Source organism: Erinaceus europaeus, chromosome 1, assembly GCF_950295315.1.
Source record: "Erinaceus europaeus chromosome 1, mEriEur2.1, whole genome shotgun sequence".
NCBI lineage: Eukaryota > Metazoa > Chordata > Mammalia > Eulipotyphla > Erinaceidae > Erinaceus > Erinaceus europaeus.
Genome location: NC_080162.1, coordinates 142129439 through 142155279, shown reverse-complemented (window position 1 = coordinate 142155279; position 25841 = coordinate 142129439). Strand labels below are relative to the sequence as shown.

Here is a 25841-nt window from a genome sequence, read left to right as displayed (position 1 = left end):
AGATAGACACCTGCAGACCTGCTTCACCGCCTGTGAAGCAACTCCCCTGCAGGTGGGGAGCTGGGGTTCGAACCGGGATCCTTATGCTGGTCCTTGTGCTTTGCGCAGCCTGCGCTTAAAAAAAAAAAGCCCATTTTCTAGTGACAACCTAGCGAAATCACCTAGAGTGATACTGTTACATAGTTAGCAAGATAATCTGTTATTGCAGTTTTTTTTTTTTTTTTAGATTGCTACCAAGGTTATTGACAGTACTACAAGTCCACCACTCCTGGTGGTCTTTTTTTTCCCCCAATTTATTGATTATGACAGAGGAGAGGGAGATAAATAAGTAGAGAGAAAGATCTACAAACCTACTTCACCACTTGTGAAGTGTCCCCCTTGCAGATGGGGAGTGGGAACTAAAACCTCCTTGTTTGTGATAATATGTGTGCTTAACCGGCCATGCCGCTGCCTAACCCCCCACCTCAACAAGCTAGTCTTGTAGACTAAATGTAACACTGCCATTGGGTACATAATTAATAGTGTGAAATTATAAGTAATGGGTGTTTATAAATATGGCAAAGGACATTTTTCTTCTGGGGTTACTTAGGCTTACTAGAAAATTTAAGGAGTTTTATTTTTGTTAATAACTTTCTTTTTAATGTCAACTGAAGCAGACCTTGCACTAAGTATTCAATCCTGGTTGTACTAAGTAGTCATTGTGGGCCATTACTAGTTTATAGTATTTTTTAAATTTTAATGAGGGGTTGAGATTAAGAGAGAAGAAAATATTATAGCCCTGCTCAGCTCTGGTTTATGTGGTGCAGGGGATTGAACCTGGGTCTTTGGAGCCTCAGGCATGAGAGTCTGTTTGCATAGCCATTATGCTGTCTAACCCTGCCCCCATTATTATTTTGAAAAAAAGTTTTATTTTTCTGAGTAAAATTTTATTTATGAAGTTTGGAGTCAGAATGGGTTGTAGTTTGTTGACCCAACTTTTCAATGCTCACAAAGAAAACATGGCTGTATCATAAAACCTAAGTTCTACTTTTTACCGTACCATAATCATATGTACATTTATATGAATAAATAAATATGTATGCATGTACTTGTAAGATTTGTTGTAAGGAATTGGTCCTTGCAATGGTAACAGTTTGATGAAAGTATTTTTGATTTTGTTTTGGATAGAGACAGACAGTGAGAGGGAAAAGGGAGATAGAAGAAGGACTCATGCAGCACGGCTTCAAGGCCTGTGAAGCTTCCCCCTTGCTGGTGGGCACTCAAGGCTTGAACAAGACCCTTCTGCATTGTGATATGTTCTCTGAAGGATGCACACTGCCTGGTTCCTTGGGCTATTATTGTGGCCTAAAACGGCAAATGTTTATATAGATAGTCTTATGAACACAGTTTATTGGAATTTGTTGGCTACCAGTTGCAATATGTAGCTTCTGGGAACTTGCTTTTAGTAGTTGAAACCTGCTTGCTCCAGACCTTGCATCTGTAGTGCTAGAAGTCTTCTTTTTGAAGTTTCTAATGCTTTTCTGGACAGTTCTTTCTTTTCTTTTCTTTCTTTCTTTTTTTTTTTTTTTTTACCAGAGCACTGCTCACTGGTTAATGGTGGAGGGGACTGAACAATTGAACTTGGCACTTCAAAGCCTCAGGCATGAGAGTTTCTTTTCATAACCATTATGCTACCCCCCTTGCCTTGGACAGTTCTTTCTCTCTTTTTAATCTTTACTACTGGATAGAGACTGAAACTGGGAGGGAATGAGGAGATAGAGAGGAAGAGAGACACCTGTGGCCCTGCTTCAACACTCATGAAGCTTTCCCCAGGTTCCTGTGCACAATGTGTGCTTGACCAGGTGTGCCCCATCTGGCCCCCAATGGACAGTTATTTTTTTTAATTGTTATTTATTTATTCATGAATGACAGACAGAGATAGAGAGAACCAGATATCACCGTGGTACATGTGCTGCTGGAGGTTGAACTTGGGAACTCATACTTGAGAGTCCAGTGCTTTATCCACTGTGTCACCTCCGGGACCACAGTTATTTCTAAATGTGGTTAGTAATACTGTCTTGGAGATAGAATGTAGATGTGACTTAGATAATTTTATAAGCTGTGAGCTAAGTTATATGCGTAAGTAAAATTAAAGGGGTGGGCTGCTGGGGGTGGTGCACCTTACCTAATATGCAAGGATCCAGGTTCAAGCCCCTAGTCCACAACTGCAAGGGGGGGGAAGCTTCATGTATGTTGCAGCAGTACTTCAGGTCTGTCTCTCCCTCCCTCCCTCTCCCAACCCCCCCCCACTATGAATATACTTCCCCCTTCCTCTGAATTTCTCTCTGTCCTATCAAAATGAAATAATAAATGGAGGCAGAAAAGCCCCTAAATTTCAAGTAATGGTAGTGTATTTCTCCAATTAATAGAAAAGTCCTTTTAGAGGAGTGGTTGACATATTGTGGTTTCCTGCTTAGATGTTTCTGAAACAGTGCTCTCAGCTTTTCAGCTCTCCCTGTTCTACTTCCAGGGAGGTCTTCACTTCAGAAATCCAGACTCATACACATCCAGCTTGGTGTCAAGTGGGCTGTTGGCTGCCAGAATTATCTTGTGATTATTTGAAAGATGTGTCAGTTTCTCCTGAAGTACAGTCAACTATAGAAGCCTTTGTAGCAGGTGTGTAACAACTCAAGTGCCCAGCTGTTGTAGCCACTATTCTTGGAGCTGCCCTCCAACGTGAGGTCTGACAACCTCATGCAATGCTCCAGGAACAGAGTGCAGTTGTTTGGAGCCTTTGGTTTCTTTGGCAGGTCTTCAAGAAAGGTGTGTTCAGGTACCACTATGAAGGTGTCAGTAAGGAATGTTAAACGTTTTTTTCTTCCCAGCCACCAAGAGGGTAGTTGAGTGTTGTGCTTAATAAGCTGAGCTTCCTTTTCACCATGGATTCTGGAGGTGCTTGTTTTGAATCTATCATAGATCCTCTTTTGAGTAGAGAACACTCTTAGTGTCTCTATACATTGAAGAGCCTTTATTTAAAATAAATATGCAAACATTTTGAAGATAATCTAAAATTTTAGTAGCAGCAGTAGTGGGCCAATAATGTTTTTTAGAGCCATAAGCAAGCCATGAAAAAGGACTGTTGGAAAGTATATCCAGAATTGAAACTTGTTACAATCATTATTAAATCACTAATAAAAACAAGATTGTAGAATAATGGGTATAACTCCATACAGTTCCCACCCACCACCAGAGTTCTATGCCATTCCCTCCAAAGTTACCAGTCTTGCCTGGTTTTTCTATAACTATTATATATTTATCTATATATTCACTCTACCTCACCGTTTTTCATTTTTCTTTTTTTTTTTTTAAATTATCTATTGGATTGAGACTGCCAGAAATCGAGAGGGAAGGGGGAGATAAAGTGGGAGAGAAACAGATACCTGTAACCCTACTTCACCACTCACAAGCATCCCCCCTGCAGGTGGGGCTTGGGGGCTCGAACCCAGGTCCTTTTGCACTATGTGTGCACTCAACCAGGTGGGCCACCTTGGGGCCCTAACCCCATTTTTTTCCCCCTATGGTCTGTCTCCATTTCCTTTTTAATTCACCCCTATATTTACTACTACTACCAGTGTCTTTCCTTTTTTCCTGTTTCTCAGATAAGCAAAATTGTGCCTGGTTTTCGGTGTTTTCCAGAATGGTTTCCCTTTCATCAATGGTATAAAATACAGATTCCTGGTGACAGATGCTTCAGGTCCTGATGGTGGGCTAGGGGTACAGAGCCCTCTGATTTTCTTCCCTATCCTTTATCCCTCTGGGAGTATGGACCATAATTTTTTGGGGGGAGCAACAGGTGGAACTTCTGGAGGAACATCACTTGGGTTTAAATCTGTGTGTGTGTATGTGTGTGTGTGTATATATATATATATATATATATATATATATATATATATATATATATATATATATATATATATTCCTCTTTAAGTCTGTATTTTTAATGAAGAGGTTCCAGGAAATTTCCCTGTGATGTTTCAGGTTGAGCTAGATTAACTGGATTGGTGTGGCATGTGTAACACAAACCCTGGTCAAGGACAGCATGTGCACACTTTGTGTCTTTCAAACTCCCTTGAACTTGAGTGCCATAGGTTTCTTTTTCTTTTTTTCTTTCACTTACTAAGGTCAGCCTGCTCTTAACTACCAATAATATATGCAAGCCTTTTTGTTGGTTTTAATACTGGGCTGCTCAGGTTACTTTTTTTTTTTTTTTTTTTTGCCTCCAGGGTTATTGCTGGAGCTCAGTGCCTGTACCACAAATCCAGTGTTTCTGGAGACCATTCCCCCCCCCCTTTGTTGCCCTTGTTTATTTATTCCCTTTTTGTTGCTCTTGTTTTATTGTTGTAGTTACTATTATTGATGTTGTTGTTGGATAGGACAGAGAAATGGAGAGAGAAGGGGAGAAAGATACCTGCAGACCTGTGTCACTGCTTGTGAAGCGACTCCCCTGCAGGTGGGGGGCCGGGGGCTCAAACCGGGATTCTTATGCTGGTCCTAGCGCTTTGCACCACGCTGCGCTACCGCCTGACTCCCGCCCTTTTTTCTTTTTTATCATTGTTGTGGTTACATTTTACTGGAACAAAATTGCTTGAAAACCTCTCTCCTGAAGTCCTTTTGTGTTTTGCAGGTTCTTTTGTGGAACTAGTTTTTCCCAGGCAGTTTTCTTACTTTAAGGGTAACTGGCAGCTGGGGACCCAGTGGTGGCACATCTGGTAGAGTGCATGCATTATAGTGTATAAAGACCCAAGTTCAAACCTCCAGTCCCACTTGCAGGAGGGAAGCTTCATGAGTGGTGAAACAATGCTGCAGGCATCTCCTCCCCCCACCATACATAGGAAATTGCTTTTGAAGAGTTAGTAGTTGCTATCATACATTCACCACCTTTTGTGTATAGTCTTCTAAGTATTGGTTTTAATAACTACTTCATTTTAGTTCTCAGATGATTAAGGAAACCAAAGAATATTGTATTACTACATTTGTTTCAGTGGTTTTGGGATGTGTTAATGACTTTTAATTTTTATTTTTTAGTCAAATACTGCCAACATAGCAAATGAATTGTATATTTCTATTGTGGTAAGTCAGTTAAGGAGTGCTAAACCAGTCCTATGGTTACTTCTGAAATATACCTTCCCTTTCTCGTTTCTTTCATCTTTATTTATTGGATAGAGACAAATTGAGGGTGAAGGGGGAGATAGGAAGAAAGAAAAACCTACAGCAGTGCTTAGCAGCTCAAAAAGCTTTATCCCTGCCGGTGAGGCTTGAACCCTGGTTCTTGCATATTATAATGTGTATTCAGCCAAGTGTGCCACAACCTGGCCCCCAATATCTTTTAATGGGGGAGGGAGGATGGACACCCACCACTACTGCCACCCTCACCCCACCTGTGCAAGACTGAAATACCCTGACCAGAGCTTGGCTCAGATCTGGTTTATGGTGGTGCATTTGGGCCTCGAGCATAAAAGTGATTCTTCGCTCTTTAGAACATAAGCAATATTTTCTTTCTGCAGCCCAAAGTTCCATTTCAGTGGTGATACTGAAATGGTATAACAGTCTTCCCTTTAGAGCAGGACATGCCTTATAGTATTTTTATTCATGTGTGTAGAAACCTTGCTTGTCAGCTGTTAAAGCTTTGCCCTCATGTTTAAAGTGGTCCCTCCCATTTCTGAAACCATGTGTGAGGACCTAGTTGGTCCCAGCCTCTGTTCACCACAGAGGAACGCCTTCATGTGAGACACTTGGAAGACCACTGTACTGTCTAGTAGGAGTGAAGGTGGAACCCCAGAGGCAACCCTGGTGTCACAGTTACTTCACTTGTACAGAAATTATTCTGTAGAGATAGAAAGCAGATCTTATGGCGGTCTGAGGTGGTGTTGGGGCTTTACTGCAGGTGGAATGGGACATGCGGAAATGGAGTTGGTGGTTAGGACAATGTAGACACTTGGCAACATGTACTCATTATTGTGTGCAAATTGTTGGGGAGGTGCCTGAAAGATGGAAAAGTTCCAAATGGGATCCTGTCTGGGAATTTGACAAGCTACAAAGGCAACAGCAAGGTTTGAAAGTAGAACATGCATGCAGTTCAGTGACTGTGATTAAGCATGTAGAGTGATAGGGAGACAGCTTAATGGCCCGGGGCATCAAAGGTCCTGTGCTCAGCTCCTGGCACCACAAGCCAGACAACAGTGGGAGCATAAATATGAGAACTGGTTATGGAAAAAATGCTTAGTGGTCTGGGAGGTGGCACAGTGGATAAAGCATTGGATTCTCAAGCATGAGGTCCCAAGTTCAATGCCTGGCACAACATGTACCAGAGTGATGTCTGGTTCTTTCTCCTCTCCTATCTTTCTCATTAATAACTAAATTCTTAGAAAGAAGAAATGCTCAAACTTGGGATTGTGTTGAATTAAAAAAAAAAAAAAAAAAAACCCTAAGCCAGCAAAATAGCTTTCAAGATAGTGTGCCTGCATTGCCATGTCAGCAGCCCGCTTTCAACATTACTCTGGAGGAAGCTTCCAGCTATGGGAACTTCCCCCACTTCAGGAAAAGCCCACTTAGAGCAGTGAAGGACACTAGTTTGACGCATTCTTAACTGCTTTCTAGGGGGCTGGGTGGTAGCACAGCGGGATAAGCATACATGGTGTGAAGCGCAAGGACTGGAGTAAGGATCTGGGTTCGAGCCCCTGGCTTCCCACCTGCAGGGGGGTTACTTCACAAGTAGTGAAGCAGACCTGCAGGTATCTTATCTTTCTCTCCCCCACTGTTCCCTCCTCACTCCATTTCTCTCTGTCCTATCCAATGACAGCAATAGCTAACAACAATGATAAACAACAAGTACAACAAAAGGGGAAAAAATAACCTCCAGGTGCAATGGATTCATATGGAGCCCCAGAAATAACCCTGGAGGCAAAAAAAAAATGCTTTCTAGTGCAGTTTCCCTGTTCTTTATCCCTTTAGGGAGTATGGACCCAGGATCATTATGGAGTGCAAAAGGTGGAAGGGGGGCTGGATTCTGTAATTGCCTCTCCACTGGACATGGGTACAGACTGGTGGATCCATACCCCAGCCTGTTTCTATCTTTCCCTAGAGGGGTAGGGACCTGGGGAGGTGAGGTTCCAGGACACATTGGTGAGGTCATCTGCCCAGGTAAGTCAGGTTGATGTCATGGTAGCATCTGCAGCTTGGTGGCTGAAAAGATTTAAGATATAAAATAGAACAATTTGGGAGTCGGGCAATAGGTTAAGCATAGGTGGTGCAAAGTGCAAGGACCGGTGTATGGATCCCAGTTCGAACCACCTGCAGGGGGATCACTTTACAGGCAGTAAAGCAGGTGTCTTTCTCTCCCCGTGTCTTCCTCTCCTCTCTCCATTTCTCTGTCCTATCCAACGACGACGACAACAACAGCAATAACTAAAACAAGGGCAACAAAAGGGAATAAATAAATTAAATAGAGCAATTTAGTAATTAGGTGTTTAAACATGAGAGTATAGCAGATGAGATTTGGAAAATACTTCTGTTTGCCGCAGTGTGAAAGAGCTTTGATGAAGCTGACTTAACAAAACTTTGTATGTTAAAGGATAAAGCTTTTTATTGTCCTTCGCAGAATTTTACTATAGTGGGTTTTCAGAGCTGCTTTTAGGAGCGAGCCATTGAAGTGGAATCTACTTTTAGGATAAAAGCCCTCACCTAAGGTGAACTCTAGTATAGTGCAAGTGAGAGAGGGGAAGGGGAAGCTGAGGACAGAGGAGAGCTTGTGCAGGCTTTAAAACAGATTGCCAAGAGCTGATCTTTGCCCATTTTAAGTGTGGAGGCCAGCTGGGTATCTAGTACTAGAGAGTGAGTCATACTTTATCATATAGAAGACTAGTTTTGTTTCTGTTAAATGAAATGGTTGTCTAAGGTCAGGGCCAGTAAATTCAGCAAAGACATTCTGGTACATAACACCCCTGTGGAAAGTGGGCAAGTGATGTGAGATACATGAACGACTTAGACTGATTAAAGAAATTCTAGATTTAGTCTAAAGCCTTTTTAATCCCCACCACCGTTTTGGTAGCACAGAGAAATTGAGAGGGAAGGGAGAAAAAGATAAGACACCTGCAGACCTGCCTCACCTCTTGTGAAGTGTCCAGTCTCCCCTGCCTCAAGTAGGGAGCAGGGAGCTAAACCCAGATACTTGTACATGATAAATGTGCACTCAACTGGGTGCACCACTCACTGCCCAGCACTATAGTCTAATGCCTTTTTAAAAGTCCCTTCCCTGGGAGTTTGGGCAGTAGCACAGTGGGTTACGCACAGATGGTGCAAAGCACTGGGACTGGCATAAGATCCTGGTTTGAGCCCCCGGCCCCCCACCTGCAGGGGAGTCGCTTTACAAATGGTGAAGCAGGTCTGCAGGTGTCTTTCTCTCCCCCTCTCTGTCTTCCCTTCCTCTCTGTCCTATCCAACAATAATAACTACAACTGTAAACACACACACACACACACACGGGCAACAAAATGGAATAAATAGTCTCCCTTCCCTTTTTTTCTTTAACCTGAGTACTGCTCAGTTCTGGTGAGCCTCAGGCATAAAAGTCTCTTTGCATGACCATTATGCAACTTACCCCTTAAAAGTGAGTTCTTATATATTGAGGATATACAGCTGCCTAACTTACATGTAGCTTCAATTGTGGGGTGTGTGTGTGTGTGTTTACCACAGGTAAAAGATAGTAGTGTAATTAAAGACATACTGAAGTTAAAGAGAAAAGAGAAAGTGACCCAGGGTTACACAGCTCTCACAGCAGCCAAGATTAAAGCCTTCCAATTCCTTATCCAAAAAATGATTTTTTTTTTTTAAATATTCCCTTGTTGCCTTGCCTTTTTTTGGTTGTTGTAGTTAACTATTTGTTGATGTCATCATTGTTGGATAGGACAGAAATAAATGGAGAGCGGAGGGGAAGACGGGGAGAGAGATACCTGCAGGCAGACCTGCTTCACCACCTGTGAAGCAACTCCCATGTAGGTGGGGAACCGGGAGCTTGAACCCGGATTCTTAATGCCGGTCCTTGCGCTTTGTGTCAACTGTGCTTTACCCACTGCGCTACCACCCAACTCCCCCCCAAAGTTTTAAATCAAATTTATAAGAGAGCCACATTACTAATTTGTTGTAACAACATTGAGGTAACATGTAGTCTGTATGAAAGCCTTGTGGTTATCCAGTGTAGCCACCTCTGTCCCTGCCCCTGTCTATATCCAGCCACCACATACTCTTTATTTTTATTTCTATAGGTGGGGAGAGGGAGAAAACCAGAACATCACTCTGGAACACATGCATTGCCAGGGATCAAACTAGGATTCCATGCTTGGTGTCCAACATGCTTCCGATGGCATTGAATAATCAGATTTCTGACCAAATTAGGTCCTTGTTACATTGTCATTAATAACTCTTCTATGCAGTTAAACAATACAGACTTTGATGTTACTTCTGTTTTGACAGTTTGTTGCATATTCTAAGGACCCAGACATAAGGCTTGGTGGCCCGTCTCTTGTTTTTCCTGGTTTATGACTTTCGGCTTTGTGGAATACGGCTGAGATGAAAGGATTTATTGACGATGCAAACTACTCCGTTGGCCTCTTGGATGAAGGAACAAACCTTGGAAATGTTATTGATAACTATGTTTATGAACATACCCTGGTAAGCTCTCCGTGTTCCGGATCCCTGGAACTTAGTCTTTATGTATTCTTCCCCCCACACACACCCGCCCTCCATCTTTATGCATTTTCTAAATACTTTTTATTTATTTATTTTTTTTGCCTCCAGGATTATTGCTGGGCCTCCACTGCTCCTGGAGGCCATCTTCCCTCCTCTCTTCCCCCCATTGTTGTGATTGCCATTGTTGGATAGGACAGAGAAATTGAGAGAGATGGGGAAGACAGAAGGGGAAAGAAAGATAGACACTTGCAGACCTGCTTCACCACTTGTAAAGCAACCCTCCAACAGGTGGGGAGCTGGGGGGATTGAACTGCTGGAATTTTCGCACCAGTTCTTAATACGTTGCACCATGTGCGCTACTGCCTGGCCCCAGGAATTTCTAAATCCTAAGGCATTGGTACTTAATTTACAGGGCTTTTCTGATTGTCTTAACCTGGCATTGTCTGCTTTTCTTAAGCAGTGATGAGGTTTTCTTTGTAGTTCACTTTTTTAAAAGTTACTTATGAAACCGATAAGGGCATCATGGTGCATGTGATGCCAAGGATCAAACTTGGACCCATTTCATGCTTTATTTGGACTTCAGTGCTTTAGCCACTGTACCATCTGCCTATCACTTGGTTTTTGTTTGTTTGTTTTGTTGTTGTTAATTGCCTAGCTGGTAGATTTTGTTCTTGATAGGAGTCCGTTTCTTATGTTGCCCAAATTTATTGAAGTATACTTCCCATGTTACTGATATTCAGTAATAGGATCTCAAAAAACTTTCCCCCTTTTATTGACATTTACCGACATGTTCAAATTTCCCTGTACCCCAGGGGTCCCCCCTTTATTTCTGTCGTAATTATAGGGAGAGGAACTGCAGAACTATTGTACTGCTTATGTAGCTTCCCCCAGCAGATGGGGACCAGGGGCTTGAACCTGGGTCCTTACACACTGTTGTGTGTGCTCAACGAGGTGCGCCACCACCTAACTCCCCCAATCTCATTTTTCCTCACATCAAAATGTTTAGAAGGTTGGGGGTGGGGTGATACTTATCATAATGTTCAATCTGTTCTAAAGTCAGACCTTTCTACAGTTACTAGTACAAGTATGGTGACCTCATAGTCACTTTTGTAACTCCTAGATCAACTGAGGTCCTTGAATATTTTATCCATTCTTATCATACAGTCTAAATTATTCCACAGAAACATTTAGCCAAAGTATGGGAGGAATTTTTCTTGGTGATTCTCAAAAGAACAAATTTATTCTAGTTGACATAATGGGGACTTTTCAAAAAACAGCACAACAATGAGAAATCAAATTTGAAAGAAACAGTGTGTTTCTGATTCTTATTGTTTGCCCTCCCCCTGGCTTAGTAACTAACAGGCCTTAGATATAGTACTATATGTGTGTGTCTTGACTCATTTGTGAAGGAGAAAATGTTTTTTCCTACCTCCAAAAGACTCTACATTTAATAGCTCTTCTTCTCCCCCTCCCCTGCCCCCTTGACCTTAAGACAGGGAAAAATGCATTTTTTGTGGGAGATCTTGGGAAGATAGTGAAGAAGCACAGTCAGTGGCAGAATGTAGTGGCCCAGATCAAGCCATTCTACACAGTAAAGTGCAACTCTACTCCAGCTGTGCTTGAGATTTTGGGAGCTCTTGGAACTGGATTTGCTTGTTCCAATAAAGTAAGTATTTTTCACTGTTTGCTTATTAAGTCGAAACATTTAAAACATCACCGTTAACTTTGGTGTTATGCCAGTAGCAGTAGGGAGAAATTTGCAGGAAAGTTTTGACTTTTGGATGGGCTTCTAAAGTTGTGTGAATTGGCAGACTTTACAGAGTGTACCAATGAAAGGAAAGTTTCGTTGAGGCGAGGCTTTGAAACACAGTGATCTCTCCAACAACCCCTGTGTTGTGTCTGGGATCAAAATCAGGCCCTCATTATGGGCAGGCAGAGAGTGTGTGCTTTGTCACTGAGCTGTCCCCTGCACAAAGATAGCAGTAGGAGAGAGAACCAAAGCATATCTGGCACATATGCTGCCTGTGTGTGAACTTGGGACATGATGGTTTATAGTCCAACAATTTATCCACTGTCTCACCTGGCCAGAACATTTATTTGCAGTGAGTGGCATCAGTGCTCTACTCCACCATCTGAAGTGCTGATGTTGTCTTTTGCTCTTTGGTGTCTGATCAAACCCAGAGAGACACACACAGAACACAGTTGCTCTACCACTGAGCCTGTCCTTTACTCATTCTGAGGCAGAAACTAAAGTAAGATTAGAAGCTCTGAACCGGTCGTTCTTATTTAGTTATTTCAACCTTTCCTTTCTGAGACAAAAACTAGCTAAAGCAAATTTATTTATGAAGATAGTGAAATATAATTGAGATTTTTGTTAGTTTTCAGCACAGTATTGTAAACATTGCTAGACTATGGACTGAATGAGCATTTTGTCATCAGGTTTAATCTCACCTTTTTGTGAGGGGGAGCACCAGCAACTACTAGTACTAGAGCACTGCACTTGATTCACGGCTCTGGTAGACTCCACTTAGTTTTTAGATAGAGAAAGCCATCTCATCCATAGACCCTGTCATTCTAATGTAATGTAATGCTTTGAATTTGATAAAATTGTAATGTATAAGACAATAGTAATTATTAAAAAGTGGGGGAGGGAGACAGGGTGGTCATGCGTGCCCTGTTGAGTGCAGAGATCACTATTTGAGAGGGTCTCCCCCCGTCTTTTCCCCCTCTCAGTTTCTTTGTCCTACCATGTAAAAAAATGGGGGGGGGGTGCTGCCACCTGTGGTGTCCCGCTATGCAGACACCAAGCCCCAGCAGTAACGCTGGTGGCATTTTTTTTTTTTAAATCTAGGTTTGCGTGTGCTTGTGCTCTCCCCCACCCCATATATATCTATATATAATTATTGGATATAGACAGAAATTGAGACAGGGAGGAGGAGATAGGGAGAGAGACACCTGCAGTCCTGCTTTACTTGTCAAACTTCCCTTCTGCAGGGCAGGACCAGGGGCTCGAACCTAGAACCTTGAGCACTGTAATGTGTGTGCTTAACCAGGTATACCACCACCCGGCCCCTTAGATTTGCTTTTTAACTGGTACTACAATTTATTTTTGCAGACTGAGATGGCATTAGTGCAAGAATTGGGTGTATCTCCAGAAAACATTATTTACATAAGTCCTTGCAAGCAAGTATCTCAGATAAAGTATGCAGCAAAAGCTGGAGTGAATATCATGACATGTGACAATGAAATTGAACTGAAGAAAATTGCACGTAATCACCCAAATGCCAAGTAAGTGTAAAACTGTACATGGGGCCACTATTCTATTGCTGGGGGATTGGGCTTATCTTCATACGAGGAGACAGTAATGTGTAGTAACAAACATTAGTAGGGCAGTAATTTAGTCTTTTAAGGAAGAAAATTTTGTTGGGATAATCAAATTATGGCCACAGCTATATTTTCATAATGACATTAACTCTTAGATATTTGTCATGATGGGAGCAGGATGTGCTAAGTCTAGGTCAGGGGCAGATAGTTAAGGATCAAGTTCTCTATACTTCCTCAGGGCATACTGTGTGCTAGGGAAGCTTCATTGCTATGGTCTCTTACACTTTAACTCTATAGAATGGTACAACCTTGAAAGATCAAGCCATAAGAGTTTATAATTAACAAAGGAGGGAAATTCTGTGACTGTTGGAAGTGAGCCCAGCACCGTATACATAGGACTGAGTTGACTTCTGCCTCCAATTTTTTTCATTCCATGGCTCTACAATCTTTAGATCTCCTCTCATGCTGCCCATGGAGTTTCTATGTGGTGCTGGGAGTCAAAAGCAGGACCTCACACACAGTGTGGTTTATACTCTCCCTGCTGAGCTGTCTTCCGGTCCCTAAATACTTTTTTGATAAAACAAGAAATTTGAGGCAGAAATAATCCTGTGGCTACTGTGTCAGGAAGACAGTCAAATATTCTAAAAGCTCCTTAATAAAAAACGATTTGCTCACTAAGAGTATTTGTCATGTTATATAGATGAAAATGTCATATATAATTGTCTATAGTTTCTTTAGTGATTGTTACAGTGTTCTTGTCTTTGATTTCTATGTAAATCTTTTGTTTGTGGGTTAATTCCAAATCATAAGGGGAAATGTCTATAACCTGAAAATAAACTCTGCATCACTTCATGTAAAGTGAATCATACATCCCTGCCTGGAGGTAGCATTGTTTTTATAAGTCTTAGCTCCTCTTATTACATCCTTTGTTCATTAGGACTTTCTTGGGGAAATGGCTTTGCAGACAGCATTTATATAGTTGTAGTTTTTAGTAATTTATAATTTCATAAAGATCTAATGTTCCTAATCTTGGGAAATAACAAGAAAATTTGGTCTAAAAAAGACCAATTTAAGATAACAACTACCATTTTTTGTTATAAGGGATTAATGGAATGTGCAGAATAAATGACTGAAGATTAGTTAGCAAGAACAATTTTGGACATCTGAAACATTTAAAGCCCAGATTTTTTTTTTTAAATGAAAGATAATGATGGCATTGCTATTCAATTTAGTCTTTCTAGGTGGATTTATGGACTGGTGGACTTCATTTGAAAGTAATGTCTTTCATTACAGAACCCAACCAACTCTTGCTGCTACAAGAGAATCTTAACTTCCTGCTTTTTCCATATTTCCTTCCGTGTAAGCTTCATGCTTTAGGCCCTAATTGCTAGTTTTCTCTCTATACAGGATTGTTTTTCATTAGGTTCACTTGATTCATCCGCCGCTGGATTGGGAGCACTGGCAACATAATCAACACACTTCCTACAACCTTCTGGCTTCACATGTGCTGATGATGATGTAAACCAACTCTGCCCCAATCATCTTCCCCTTCTCTTAGGGTCTTACTACATATTGCAACAGAAGACAATATTGGCGGTGAAGAGGGTAACATGAAGTTTGGCACTTCCCTGAAGAACTGTAGGCATCTGTTGGAATGTGCTAAGGAACTTGATGTCCAAATTATTGGAGTTAAGTGAGTATTGGTTTACACTTCATTATGGTGATGGACTGTTTTTCTAGTCCGTGCCACAGGCATAAAAATGCTATTCCCTCAATCCAGGCTTTATTCTTCATACCTTTTGTACCTTTACCTTCCCCAGTAAAGAAGGAAATAGTACATCTGATTAAGTTAAATTACTTTCAAATGGAATGAAAGCCATTTTTCTCTCAATGTTTTAAAAGATTTTATTTATTTGAAATATATGAGGAGAGAGCAGAGCCAGATGCTGTTGGGATTGAATTAGGACCTCATGCTTGAGAGGCCAGTGCTTTATCATCCACTGTGCCATCTCCCAGACCACTCTGATAATTCTTGTCTCGCTCTCTTGATGTGTATTTGAGGAAACAAAGACCTAGAAGCTTAATAGTTTTGGAATTGTGATCAGAGACACACATTTGGAGTTTCTATGCAAAAAACTCAAATTTTGTAAAGGTGTTTGTTGCAAGTTTCATCATGAGATCCACGAGTCTTAACTTTCTATTTAAATTATTAATAGATACACATTTTTTAATTCTATTAAATTTAATTCCTGCATGGGTGACAGTATTGCTATTTGTGAGTTAGCATTTCAGCTACCTTCTCCCCCACCCCCTCCTGCCAGAGCACTGCCCCCATCTGTGGCTGATGGTGGTGCAGGAGATTGATTATACCTGAGGCTTTGGAGCAAGAATAGTTATGCAAGAATATCTTTCTGCATAACTATTATGCTATGTCCACCGCCCTCAATTAATTTAAACACTTCTATTTTGGTAAGTGCTACTAAATCACCCTGTATAATGCACCTGAATTTGATTTGTATTTCTTTTCCCAATAGCCGCCTTAATTATATTGTTAGATAAAATTATGATTTTGTGGCATACTGGTGGTGGCTAAGTATCAAGTAAATATAAAGCATTATTTGTAGTTTATTCTTACATTGGTTATAAAATTATACCATTATCCAAACACTTTTTTTTTTTGGTAAAAAAAGGGCTGGTAGGGAGTCGGGCGGTAGTGTAGCGGGCTAAGCGCAGGTGGCGCAAAGCACAAGGACCAGCATAAGGATCCCGGTTCGAACCCCGGCTCCCCACCTGCAGGGGAGTCACTTCACAGGCGGTGAAGCAGGTCTGCAGGTGTCTATCTTTCTCTCCTCCTCTCTGTCTTCCCCTCCCTCTCTCCATTTCTCTCTGTCCTATCCAACAACGACAACAACAATAATAACTACAACAATAAAACAACAAGGGCAACAAAAGGGAATAAATAAATAAAATAAATATAAAAAATTTTTTTAAAAAAGGCTGGTATTACAACCTGAATACTTAAATTTTAACTAGTGCTTTTAACCTTAAGTATTTTGTAATGTGAGAACTTAATGTGTCAAAATGAATAATAATTGAAAGTAATTAGATGAAGGCCCTCTAGAACTTCACGTTACTTTACACTTAATACTTTTTTTTTTTTTTTAGATTTCATGTTTCAAGTGCTTGCAAAGAATCTCAAGTATATGTACATGCACTTTCTGATGCTCGCTGTGTGTTTGACATGGCTGTAAGTTTTCCCCTTATATTACTTTGTTACTTTAAGCCAGGATGTGATTTAAGACTAAGATCTCTCTTCTTTTTTTATTGCCACCAGGGTTATTGCTGGGGCTTGGTGCTAGCACTGCAAGTCCCGGTGGTCTTTCCTTTTCCTCCTTTCCCTTCTAATTTTTATTAGATAGGACAGAGAGAAATTGAGAGAGGGAAATAGACAGAGGGGCCTAAGAGGGTAGTGCACCTCGTTGAGTACACACACTGCAGGTGGAAAACTTCACAAAGGCTGCAGGTATCTGTCTGTCTCCCTCTCTTTCCCCCCTCCCCCCAATTTCTCTGTCTCTCTCCTATAATAAATAAAAATTCTTGGGAGTCGGGCGGTGGCGCAGTGGGTTAAGCGCACGTGGCACAAAGCGCAGGGACCGGCGTAAGGATCCTGGTTCGAGCCCCCGGCTCCCCACCTGCAGGGGAGTCACTTCACGGGCGGTGAAGCAGGTCTGCAGGTGTCTATCTTTCTCTCCCCTCTCTCTCTGTCTTCCCCTCCTCTCTCCATTTCTCTCTGTCCTATCCAACAACAAAGCAACATCAACAATGGCAATAATAACCGCAACGAGGCTGCAACAACTAGGGCAACAAAAAGGGGGAAAAATGGCCTCCAGGAGCCATGGATTCATGGTGCAGGCACCGAGCCCAGCAATAACCCTGGACGAAAAAAAAAGAGAGAGAGAGAAATAAATAAATAAAAATTCTTAAAGAAGGCACAGAAGCCTGCAGACCTGCCTCACTGCTTGTGAAGCCTCTCCCCCCTGCAGGTGGGGAACAAGGACTTGAACCCCATTCCTTGTGCTTTGTGATATGTGGTTTAATATGTGCTACCACCCAGCCCTGCATTATTTTTCCTATGTGTGTAGCACACTAATTATACCACACACATTTTTATTAATGTAAGTATTTAGAGTTCCATTACAATTTTTTAAGTGGTTAAAGAGATGAAGTAGTAATTTATTTGAATCTCTGCAAGATAGTATAGCCATCAGGGAGACATAAAATGGAACTAGGTTGTTTCTGTTACTTTGAAACAAGCAAAAAAGAAACTACTAAATGTCATAATAGAGATTTAATTCCTTGCTCAGGAGTTTTTTTGTTTGCTTTAAATTTCTTTACCTGTTGTAATGTGGAAACTTGTGAACTTGTTTCATCTCCAGGGAGAATTTGGCTTCACAATGAACATGTTAGACATTGGTGGGGGCTTCACAGGAACTGAATTTCAACTGGAAGAGGTAAGGTTGTTTATTGGATGGACATGCTGTAATCCACTCTCATTCTTTGCTACTTATTAAGTATAGGGTTATAGAATAGGGTTTTACAGTGACAGAAACTAAAGCTTGCCATAAGATATTTTACTCCAGGGAAATAAACAGTGAGAAGACCAGGCTTATTTTTATTTATAAATAACCAGTGCACTGCTCAACCCTTGTTTATGGTGGTGCCAGGTCTTGAACTGGGGAGCCTCCCAGCATGAAAGTCATTTGGATAACTAGTATATTATTTCATCTACCTGCCCTAACTTCCAAAATTCAATTTAAAAATTTTAAATTCTGACATCAAGATTTCAATAATAGCTAGATACTGACTTGAAACTTTGCCATTTTGTTACTGTTGAAAGTATAAAGACAACTTTAGTCACTAGATATTTGCCATTGGGGACAATAGTATTTATTTTTATCTTTTTAAAAGTATTCTCTTTTAGATATTTGTTTTTTATATTTTAATTAATTATTAGATAAATGGAGAGTGGAGGGGGAGATAGAGAAGAGGTGACAGACACTTGGAGTTGTGCTTTACTACTCGAGAGGCTTTCCCCCTGCAGGTGAGTCCCAGGGACGTGAACCTGGGTCCTTGCACACCGAAACATGTGCACTTAACTAGGTGCGCCACTGCCTGGCCCCGGGACAGTATTATCAAAAAGCTTAATGTCATCTTCATAAACTTGACAAATTGAAAGGGCAGCAGCTCATCCAGTAGAGCACACCTGTTGGCTACATGAAGACCTGGACTTAAAAGGGCAGAGGAGCAGTGTTACGGGGTCTTTGTCTCTCTCCCTCTCTTTGTTTCACATATGTAAAAACGTGGGTCTCTTATTTGAAGATGACTGCTAAGTAACTTTCATGGTCAGTAATTGGAACTGCAATTTTTTTTTTTTGATGTTTAAATTGTCTAATACGATATTAAAATCTAATGTGTCGCTTCAAATCTTTAGGTTAATCATGTTATCAGCCCTTTGTTGGATATCTACTTTCCTGAAGGATCTGGCATTAAGATAATTTCAGAGCCTGGAAGCTATTATGTGTCTTCTGCATTTACACTTGCAGTTAATATCATTGCAAAGAAAGTTGTTGAGAACAATAAATTTTCCTCTGGAGGTAAGTTAAAGTTTGTAGTTTAGTTGCCTTTGAGACAATTCCAATTTATATTATATATGTAGATATCATGAAATACATTGGATTGTCGGAAAAGTCATTACATTTTTTGCAACGGTTGGTGCTAGTTTGATTTTGAAAGAATTAGTCATTTGCTGCTGTGTCATTTGACAACTGGCAGTTCTTACTTGACTCTTTAAGGAAATGAAATTGAGCGATATGCTTGAGTTTTTACAGTTTGAAAACAGAGGACCAAACTGCATTTTTGCCATATTTGACTGTCTTGTTTCCATAAAGAGAAGGATTCACATTAAGCTTATGAAAAGTTGTGTGCCGTGACAGTGCTGTTATATTAGAACATCAGTGCCAATGATGGTTCCTGAAGGCTCCAAACTGGTGATCTCAATCTCAACAACAATCCTCAGTCAGGAAGGCCCACTGAGGTCAATGACAACATAAACACATCAGCCCAAGTCAAATCCCTGTACATGAGAGACTACAAAAACTGAACATCCATCACTCAACGCCCATGATGACTTGAAGGACCAGGAATATTTAAGCCAGCTTGACATTTGGGTTCCTCACAAATTAAAAGTTCATTTGATGGTGCATATAAGCATCTGCAATGTGCTCGCGAGACGTGAAGAAAATGGGTCCTTTTCAAACGCTGATAGGATAGGAAGTGGATTGTTTACAGTAGGTGGAGATTCACCTCAAGCGACATCAAAGGCAGACACTCATCAGGTGAAGGTCATGCTTTCAGTGTGGGATTTTAAAGTTGTTCCTTTTTTTTTTTTTCCTAAGTGCCTGCCAAGGAACCAGTCAGTCCAAATGTATACTATTGAAAATCGGACATTAGAACAGAATCCACCATCCAGAAATGAATAGAGCTTGTTAAATTGTAAAAAGAGTTGTGTTCCATCAACAAGAAACCACAATACACTTGATCATGTGTTAAAAATTACTGGAGGGGCCATGCAGTTGCATGGTAATGCTAGTACCAAGTCACAGCAATACCTGGTGGAGCGGTTAAAAAATAATTAGAGCTTGGATGGGATGTGTTACCACCCATCATACCCAACCACGCCCTGTCGGACATCACTTGATCTCTTCAGATTCCGTGCATGGTATAATGTTCAATGCAGACGACGCTGTAAATTAGCACCTTGATTTGATTTTCATCGATAGAGATAGGTCCATCTACGAATAAGAAATTAAGAAGCTCATTGAAAGATGGCAAAGGGTTATAGAGCAAAAAGAGCAACACACCATTGACTGAGCATTGCTAGTTTATATAATAAATGACCTTTGTAAAACAGGAAAGACGTGGCTTCTGATAATCCAATAGTATATACTCTTCAAAATGGCTTAGTATAATGTCTAAACCATTTTGTTCCATGTTTATTGTTCACTAAGATTTCTAGTGTATGAGTATATTGCTGTTTGCTTGTTTACAATAGTGAGCTATGGGGCTGGTGCTGTGACACATCTGGTTGAGCGCATATGTTACAATGTGCAAGGACCCAGGTTTGAGCCCCTGGGGGAAAGCTCTGCATGTGGTGAAGCAGTGTTGCAGGTGTCTGTCTCCTTCTATCTCCCCAACCCTCTCAATTTTTGACTATCCAATAAATAAATAAATAAATAGAATAAAAACACAATAGTGAGCTATTACAAACAAAACTACTACAAATATTCTTTTATAAATCTTAAGGCAATTTTTAAATTACTAGTTAGAAAACAAGTAACCACCCTGGAAGTCACAAAGTCTTAAGAGACTGCTTCTGTTTTTGTTGTGTAAGTTCATGTGTTTCAGTTCTAGATTACACATGGATGAAATCATCTAGTAGTTTGTCTTTAACCCCACAGAACCTTGGTGGTGGGTATAGTGTAGAACTTTACCCTGGAGATCACTATTCATCACAAATTTTAAAAATTGGGCTTAGGGCAAAGTAAGAATAGGTTTGCTAGTTGTAAAATACATGTCTTCAAATTGGTGGAACTTTTTACCCTTGCACTTGGGACATGCTTGTGCAAGTGCTAGATGCCCCACCTTTACTGACTTGGCCTTTCAGGTTTTTATTTTAGTTTTGTTTAGTGTGTGTGTGGGTAGCTTATTGTAGTTTTAACTTGCATTTGTTCGGTGATGGTGTAAATTAGAACATCTTCCTTAGTCTTTATTGGTTGTCTTGTGAAGTGTCTTTAGTTAGTAGTTTTAGGTGCTAAGTATAGATCAGTGTTCATAAGTTTTAATATTTTGAAATTTAATAACTACATGACATCTGTAAATACTAAAGTACTTGAAAACTGTCCTTTGACTATGCATTCATCTTTGCTTTCCCTGTTTTGTTTCAGTAGAAAAAACCGGAAGTGATGAACCAGCCTTCGTGTATTATATGAACGATGGTGTTTATGGTTCTTTTGCAAGTAAACTGTCTGAGGACTTAAATACCATTCCAGAGGTTCACAAGGCAAGTCTTAATATAAATATCCACAAGCTAAGTTTGGGGTTTTTGTTGTTAGGGTGGCTAAGACCAATGCCCTTTTCAGGATTTGCAGCCCTCTCCTCTCTGTAGCAGACTGCCTCAGATGCAGTTAGGGGACAGCACTGCCCCTGGGTTTAGATAGGACTTTTTCTGCGAGTACACTGAGTTAGAGTGAAAGGTACCCCTACCCACTAGCAAAGTGAGTAATTGGAAGAACTGAGTGTTTTGTTCTTTTTGCTTCAGAAATACAAGGAAGATGAGCCTCTGTTTACAAGCAGCCTTTGGGGTCCATCCTGTGATGAGCTTGATCAAATTGTGGAAAATTGTCTTCTTCCTGAGCTGAATGTGGGAGATTGGCTTATCTTTGATAACATGGGAGCAGATTCTTTCCATGAGCCATCTGCTTTTAATGATTTTCAGAGGCCAACTATTTATTACATGATGTCATTCAGTGATTGGTAAGGTGTTTTGCTTTGTTTCTAAAAAGATCAGCTAGGGCCTAGGCTGTAGCACACTAAGCACACTTCACTATATGCCCACCCAGGTTCAACTCCTTACTCGTTGCCTGCAGGAGGAAAGCTTCATGAGCTGTAAAGCTTCCCATTTCTTTCTTTTTTTTTTTTTTAATTTTTTATCTTTATTTATTGGATAGAGACAGCCAGAAATCAAGAGGGAAGAGGGAGGGAGAGGAAGAGATACAACTGCAGCACTGCATCACCACTCGTGAAGCTTTCCCCTTGCAGGTGGGGACCGGGTCCTTGCACATTGTAACATGTGCTCCACCAGATGCGCCACCACCCGGCCCCAAAGCTTCCCCTGTCAATTTATCTCTTATCAAATTAAAACGAAAGTATATATCAATATAGTAAAATAATGGCCTTTTCCTTAGTGAATGCATGGTTTCTATGCATTCAGATAAAACGATTATCTTTTAAGGATCATTGAAACACTAGTTATTTTATTGTCCACTATGTCCTTTGTATTTAAATTCAGGATTATGCGATTTATTCTTTGTAGGTATGAGATGCAAGATGCTGGAATTACTTCAGACACAATGATGAAGAACTTTTTCTTTGTGCCTTCTTGCATTCAGCTGAGCCAGGAAGACAGCTTTACCACTGAAGCTTAAACAGGCATTAACACTTCTTTAGATCTGGAGTTGCAGATTAAGCTTGTCTGGTCTACATTCCAATGTGAAAAAAAATCTAAACAATTTTATTTTATTCTCTTGGAAACAAAAACTTAGTAATTACTATTTGGGACCAGACAAAATCAGCTTTTATCATAACTCATTGGGAATAATTGGGAGATCTATCTAGATAATGTATTCAGATTTAAAATTTAACAGTTTGTCCAACCCCTTAAGCATTTAAAATAAAATATGCAACAAAATGGATGACTTAGTGGAGATGGAAGCCCATTAAGTGGGTTCCCCATTCAACCGTTTACATACAAGTACAGTTTTTATACTAAGGATTCGTGTTAAAAAGTCTTGTAAAAATTAATGTCTTTCACCCAGATATAACATGTCAGTGAAAGACCATTGTGACTTCATTAGATACGTTTAGTGTATTTAGAATGTGTAAATTTGTGCTTTGAACTGTAGTTTAATAAATGTAAAATTGCATCATAGTATTTGTTGTATTTGACCTAATGTAACCCTTGTATGATTGCAATAAAATTTTATGTAGATTTTACTGTTTTTCAGGCTAAAATTTTGGGAAAGGGGCTAGCTAGTAAAGTTAGTTTTGAAATAGATGTGTATGTGAACTGTTTTGAAGGTTATTTTCCTTTATATAGCCCATCTAGGTTTTGTTTGGCTCAGTACATTTTTCAGTTATTTAATAAGTAATTTAAGATATTTCTGGTAGATCATTGTGAAGTTCAGATTCATTGGAGAGTTGATGTGCAGTAAGCATGATTGATGTTTAACAATTTTAACACCAAAACTGTTAATCCTGCATAAGCCAATTGTAATAATAGGTGTTTCTGTATAGATAGAATGCATAGAGTACATTAGTAAATTCTTGAATCACAAGTCTTTCAGCTGAAATGGAAGATTCTATTAAATTAATGCTTTGAATAAACTTGGGGGGAGGGGAATAAATTGCAGAAAACTGCAGAAGGGCTACATCTAATCCAGAAACCTGCTGCTCATTTGCACGGAGTGTGATAATTTAAACTCAGAGTTGTTAGGGGTTGGAATAAAGCACACCTACCTATCTTCAGTTTCTTCATTATAGTGATCTCAAACCTAGGGATTTGTTTTTATCTTAGCTACCCATTCAGTTTCTTAATTACTATTTGCTTAACTTTCCATACAAAATGCTTGTGATTGGAGGAAGTGAGTTAGCATCATTAGACTGTGATGTTGCAGGGAACCTGTGCTCACTGCTAGTAGTTAGTGATCCTAGATCGCAATCATAATAGTGATAAGAAAACAGGAGTCATTTTTTCCAAACTTATCCTATGTTCAGATGTGGAATTTCTGTCCCACAAGAGGAAATGTGACTTCACTTTGGTGCCAATGGACAGAAAATTCTACCTGTGCTACATAAGAGAAGTTTGGAATGCACTTAAAAAACTGGTTTTTACACCTTGATTTCAAGGTAGAAAGAAATTGATCATGAGTCTCTAATAGATTTCAGTCTCTTTAAACCAGTAGGTGCTTAATAATTTTTGATTTGATCAGTGCCCATTTGGATTTCATGGGTCCTGTTAATGAAACAATAATAATCCAATTCATTTTCATCTAATAGTATCCTTGGTCTTTGCCCAAGGTGTAAGAGGTTTTATGCAAAATTCCAAGCTACCATGCAACTTTTTTTAAATTAGGAAAGAACTGTTCCTGACCTTCCTTACATGAGCTTTGTGGTCCAAAAATGCCAAACACTTTGAGAACAAGGTACAGCTTTGAGCTTTGTGGCATGTTGATTTTGCCATTTCTACAGGAGAACTGTTAATGTATTTTAACAGCTCAGAATTGCAAAAGTCACCTGTGGCTGGTATGGCATCTTTTAAATGTCTGTATTGTATTTGAAGTTTGAACCTATGTATTTAAAATTGATATGCTGAAGAGTACTGAATTAATGTAATAATTTTTTTTATAATGTAACCTCAGTTCAGAACCTAATTGAAAATATAAAACCCAAATGATTTCTATATAGTAAAAAATGAACTGTAAAGGTAACGTGTGTGATTCTGAATACAGAGATGAAATGTCTCAATTCATGTTTTACTTTGGCTTCTGTGATGACAGTTGAAATCTTATGTATCAGCATTGCATGAATTTTCAGGATTCCTAGAAATAACATCTAATAAAATGCTAGGTACTGCATATTGAAACAATAACATTAAACCAAGATGTTTTAGGGAACATTTCCTGGACATTATTTCATCAGCCTCTTAGGAACATGAATTTATAGCTTCCAAGTAGGACTTGACACTGATCCATTCCAGTGAGCAGGCGAAGTTAAACAGCCACCCTGTTAAACACTAGGATGCATGTGAGTACATGACCAATACATGCATGATGCTGGTCGTCAGACCTGTGGCGGTATAGTAAGGCTTTAAAGAAAATGGTTAACGTTTTGACATGGAATTTTCCTGGTTCTTCGTATGGAACGTTGAGAATTGGGTTCTTATGGGTAGGTTCTGAAGCGCATAATGAAAATCAAACTTAGCTCTTTGGACACAGTAGTGGCTAGCTGGCTATCCTGCTCCTGTCTTAATCTTTCTTCAGAGGAAGCATTACTAAGAATTTCAATGGGGAGTCAGGTGGTAGCAGAGTGGGTTAAGTGCAGGTGGTGCAAAGTACATGGATCAGCGTAAGCATCCCAGTTTGAGCCCCTGGCTCCCCACCTGCGGGGGGGGGGGGTGTCCTTTACAAGCGGTGAAGCAGGTCTGTGGGTGTCTTAATCTTTCCCCCTCTGTCTTCCCCCTCCACTTTTTTTTTTTTTTTTTTTTTGCTGGTATCTCTCCCTCTCTCCCCCTCCCCTCCACTTTCTGTCCTGTCCAACAACATCAATAACGATAAAACAAGGGCAACAAAAGGGAATAAATAAAAGTTAACTATAAGGAAGTAGCAGGTGTAGAGTGCTTGGAACAGTGTTTGAGTCTTAAGTTCTTAGCAGCCAAATAGGTGAGTTTATGCCATGACTTAGCTAGTTCCTTCTATTTGCCTATATAATTGAGAGGCCCATCAGTGAGCCTTTTGAGTCACTACCAACACCTACCTTCAGAAGTAAGTGTGACTTCTAAGTCCTGGGCTCAGTATAATCCAGTCTGTCTCAAGTAAATTGGGTTTTTAAAAATAATTGTTGTGGACTGGCACACTTAATACCAATAACCCTTTAACTTGGGGGAACAGATAAACTGCATGCTGAGCTTTCATTGCTACAACTAAAATTTAACAAACATCTATTTTAGATTGCATGAGTGTCCCGGGTTTGATTACTACATGTCTTCCTCTTTCTACTTCTTCCCTTACTGGTACAAGTACCGGGGCTCAAACTAGGAACCTCTGGCAAGAGAGTCCCTTAACTGAGTTGTCTCCCAAGCTGTTGGAAATAGAGGTCTTTTAATTATTGAAGCTCTCTCAATGATTTATTTGTATATTCATGGTAGGAGACAGAATTACTGGCACATGCAGTGTCTGGGA

General features: G+C 40.2%; 1 protein-coding gene across 4 annotated transcripts in view; it reads left to right on the top strand.

Annotated features, from left to right (window-relative positions):
• The window catches only part of AZIN1 (antizyme inhibitor 1), a 37963-nt gene extending 13555 nt beyond the window's left edge, over positions 1-24408 (top strand). Inside the window, exons 3-13 of one of the 4 annotated variants that reach the window (NM_001292055.1) lie at positions 2510-2655; positions 9508-9705; positions 11216-11389; positions 12839-13011; positions 14606-14740; positions 16213-16294; positions 17484-17558; positions 18539-18701; positions 21051-21166; positions 21425-21639; positions 22199-22878. In NM_001292055.1, the coding sequence (NP_001278984.1) occupies positions 9604-9705; positions 11216-11389; positions 12839-13011; positions 14606-14740; positions 16213-16294; positions 17484-17558; positions 18539-18701; positions 21051-21166; positions 21425-21639; positions 22199-22310 (1347 nt within the window). In that variant the 5' untranslated portion in view covers positions 2510-2655; positions 9508-9603 and the 3' untranslated portion in view covers positions 22311-22878. Of the gene's footprint in view, positions 1-2509; positions 2656-2694; positions 2803-9507; positions 9706-11215; positions 11390-12838; positions 13012-14605; positions 14741-16212; positions 16295-17483; positions 17559-18538; positions 18702-21050; positions 21167-21424; positions 21640-22198 lie in introns of those variants that run through there. The other 3 variants (XM_060196330.1, XM_016186303.2, NM_001301815.1) reach the window with 3 other exon arrangements.
• The last annotated feature ends 1433 nt before the right edge of the window (positions 24409-25841 follow it).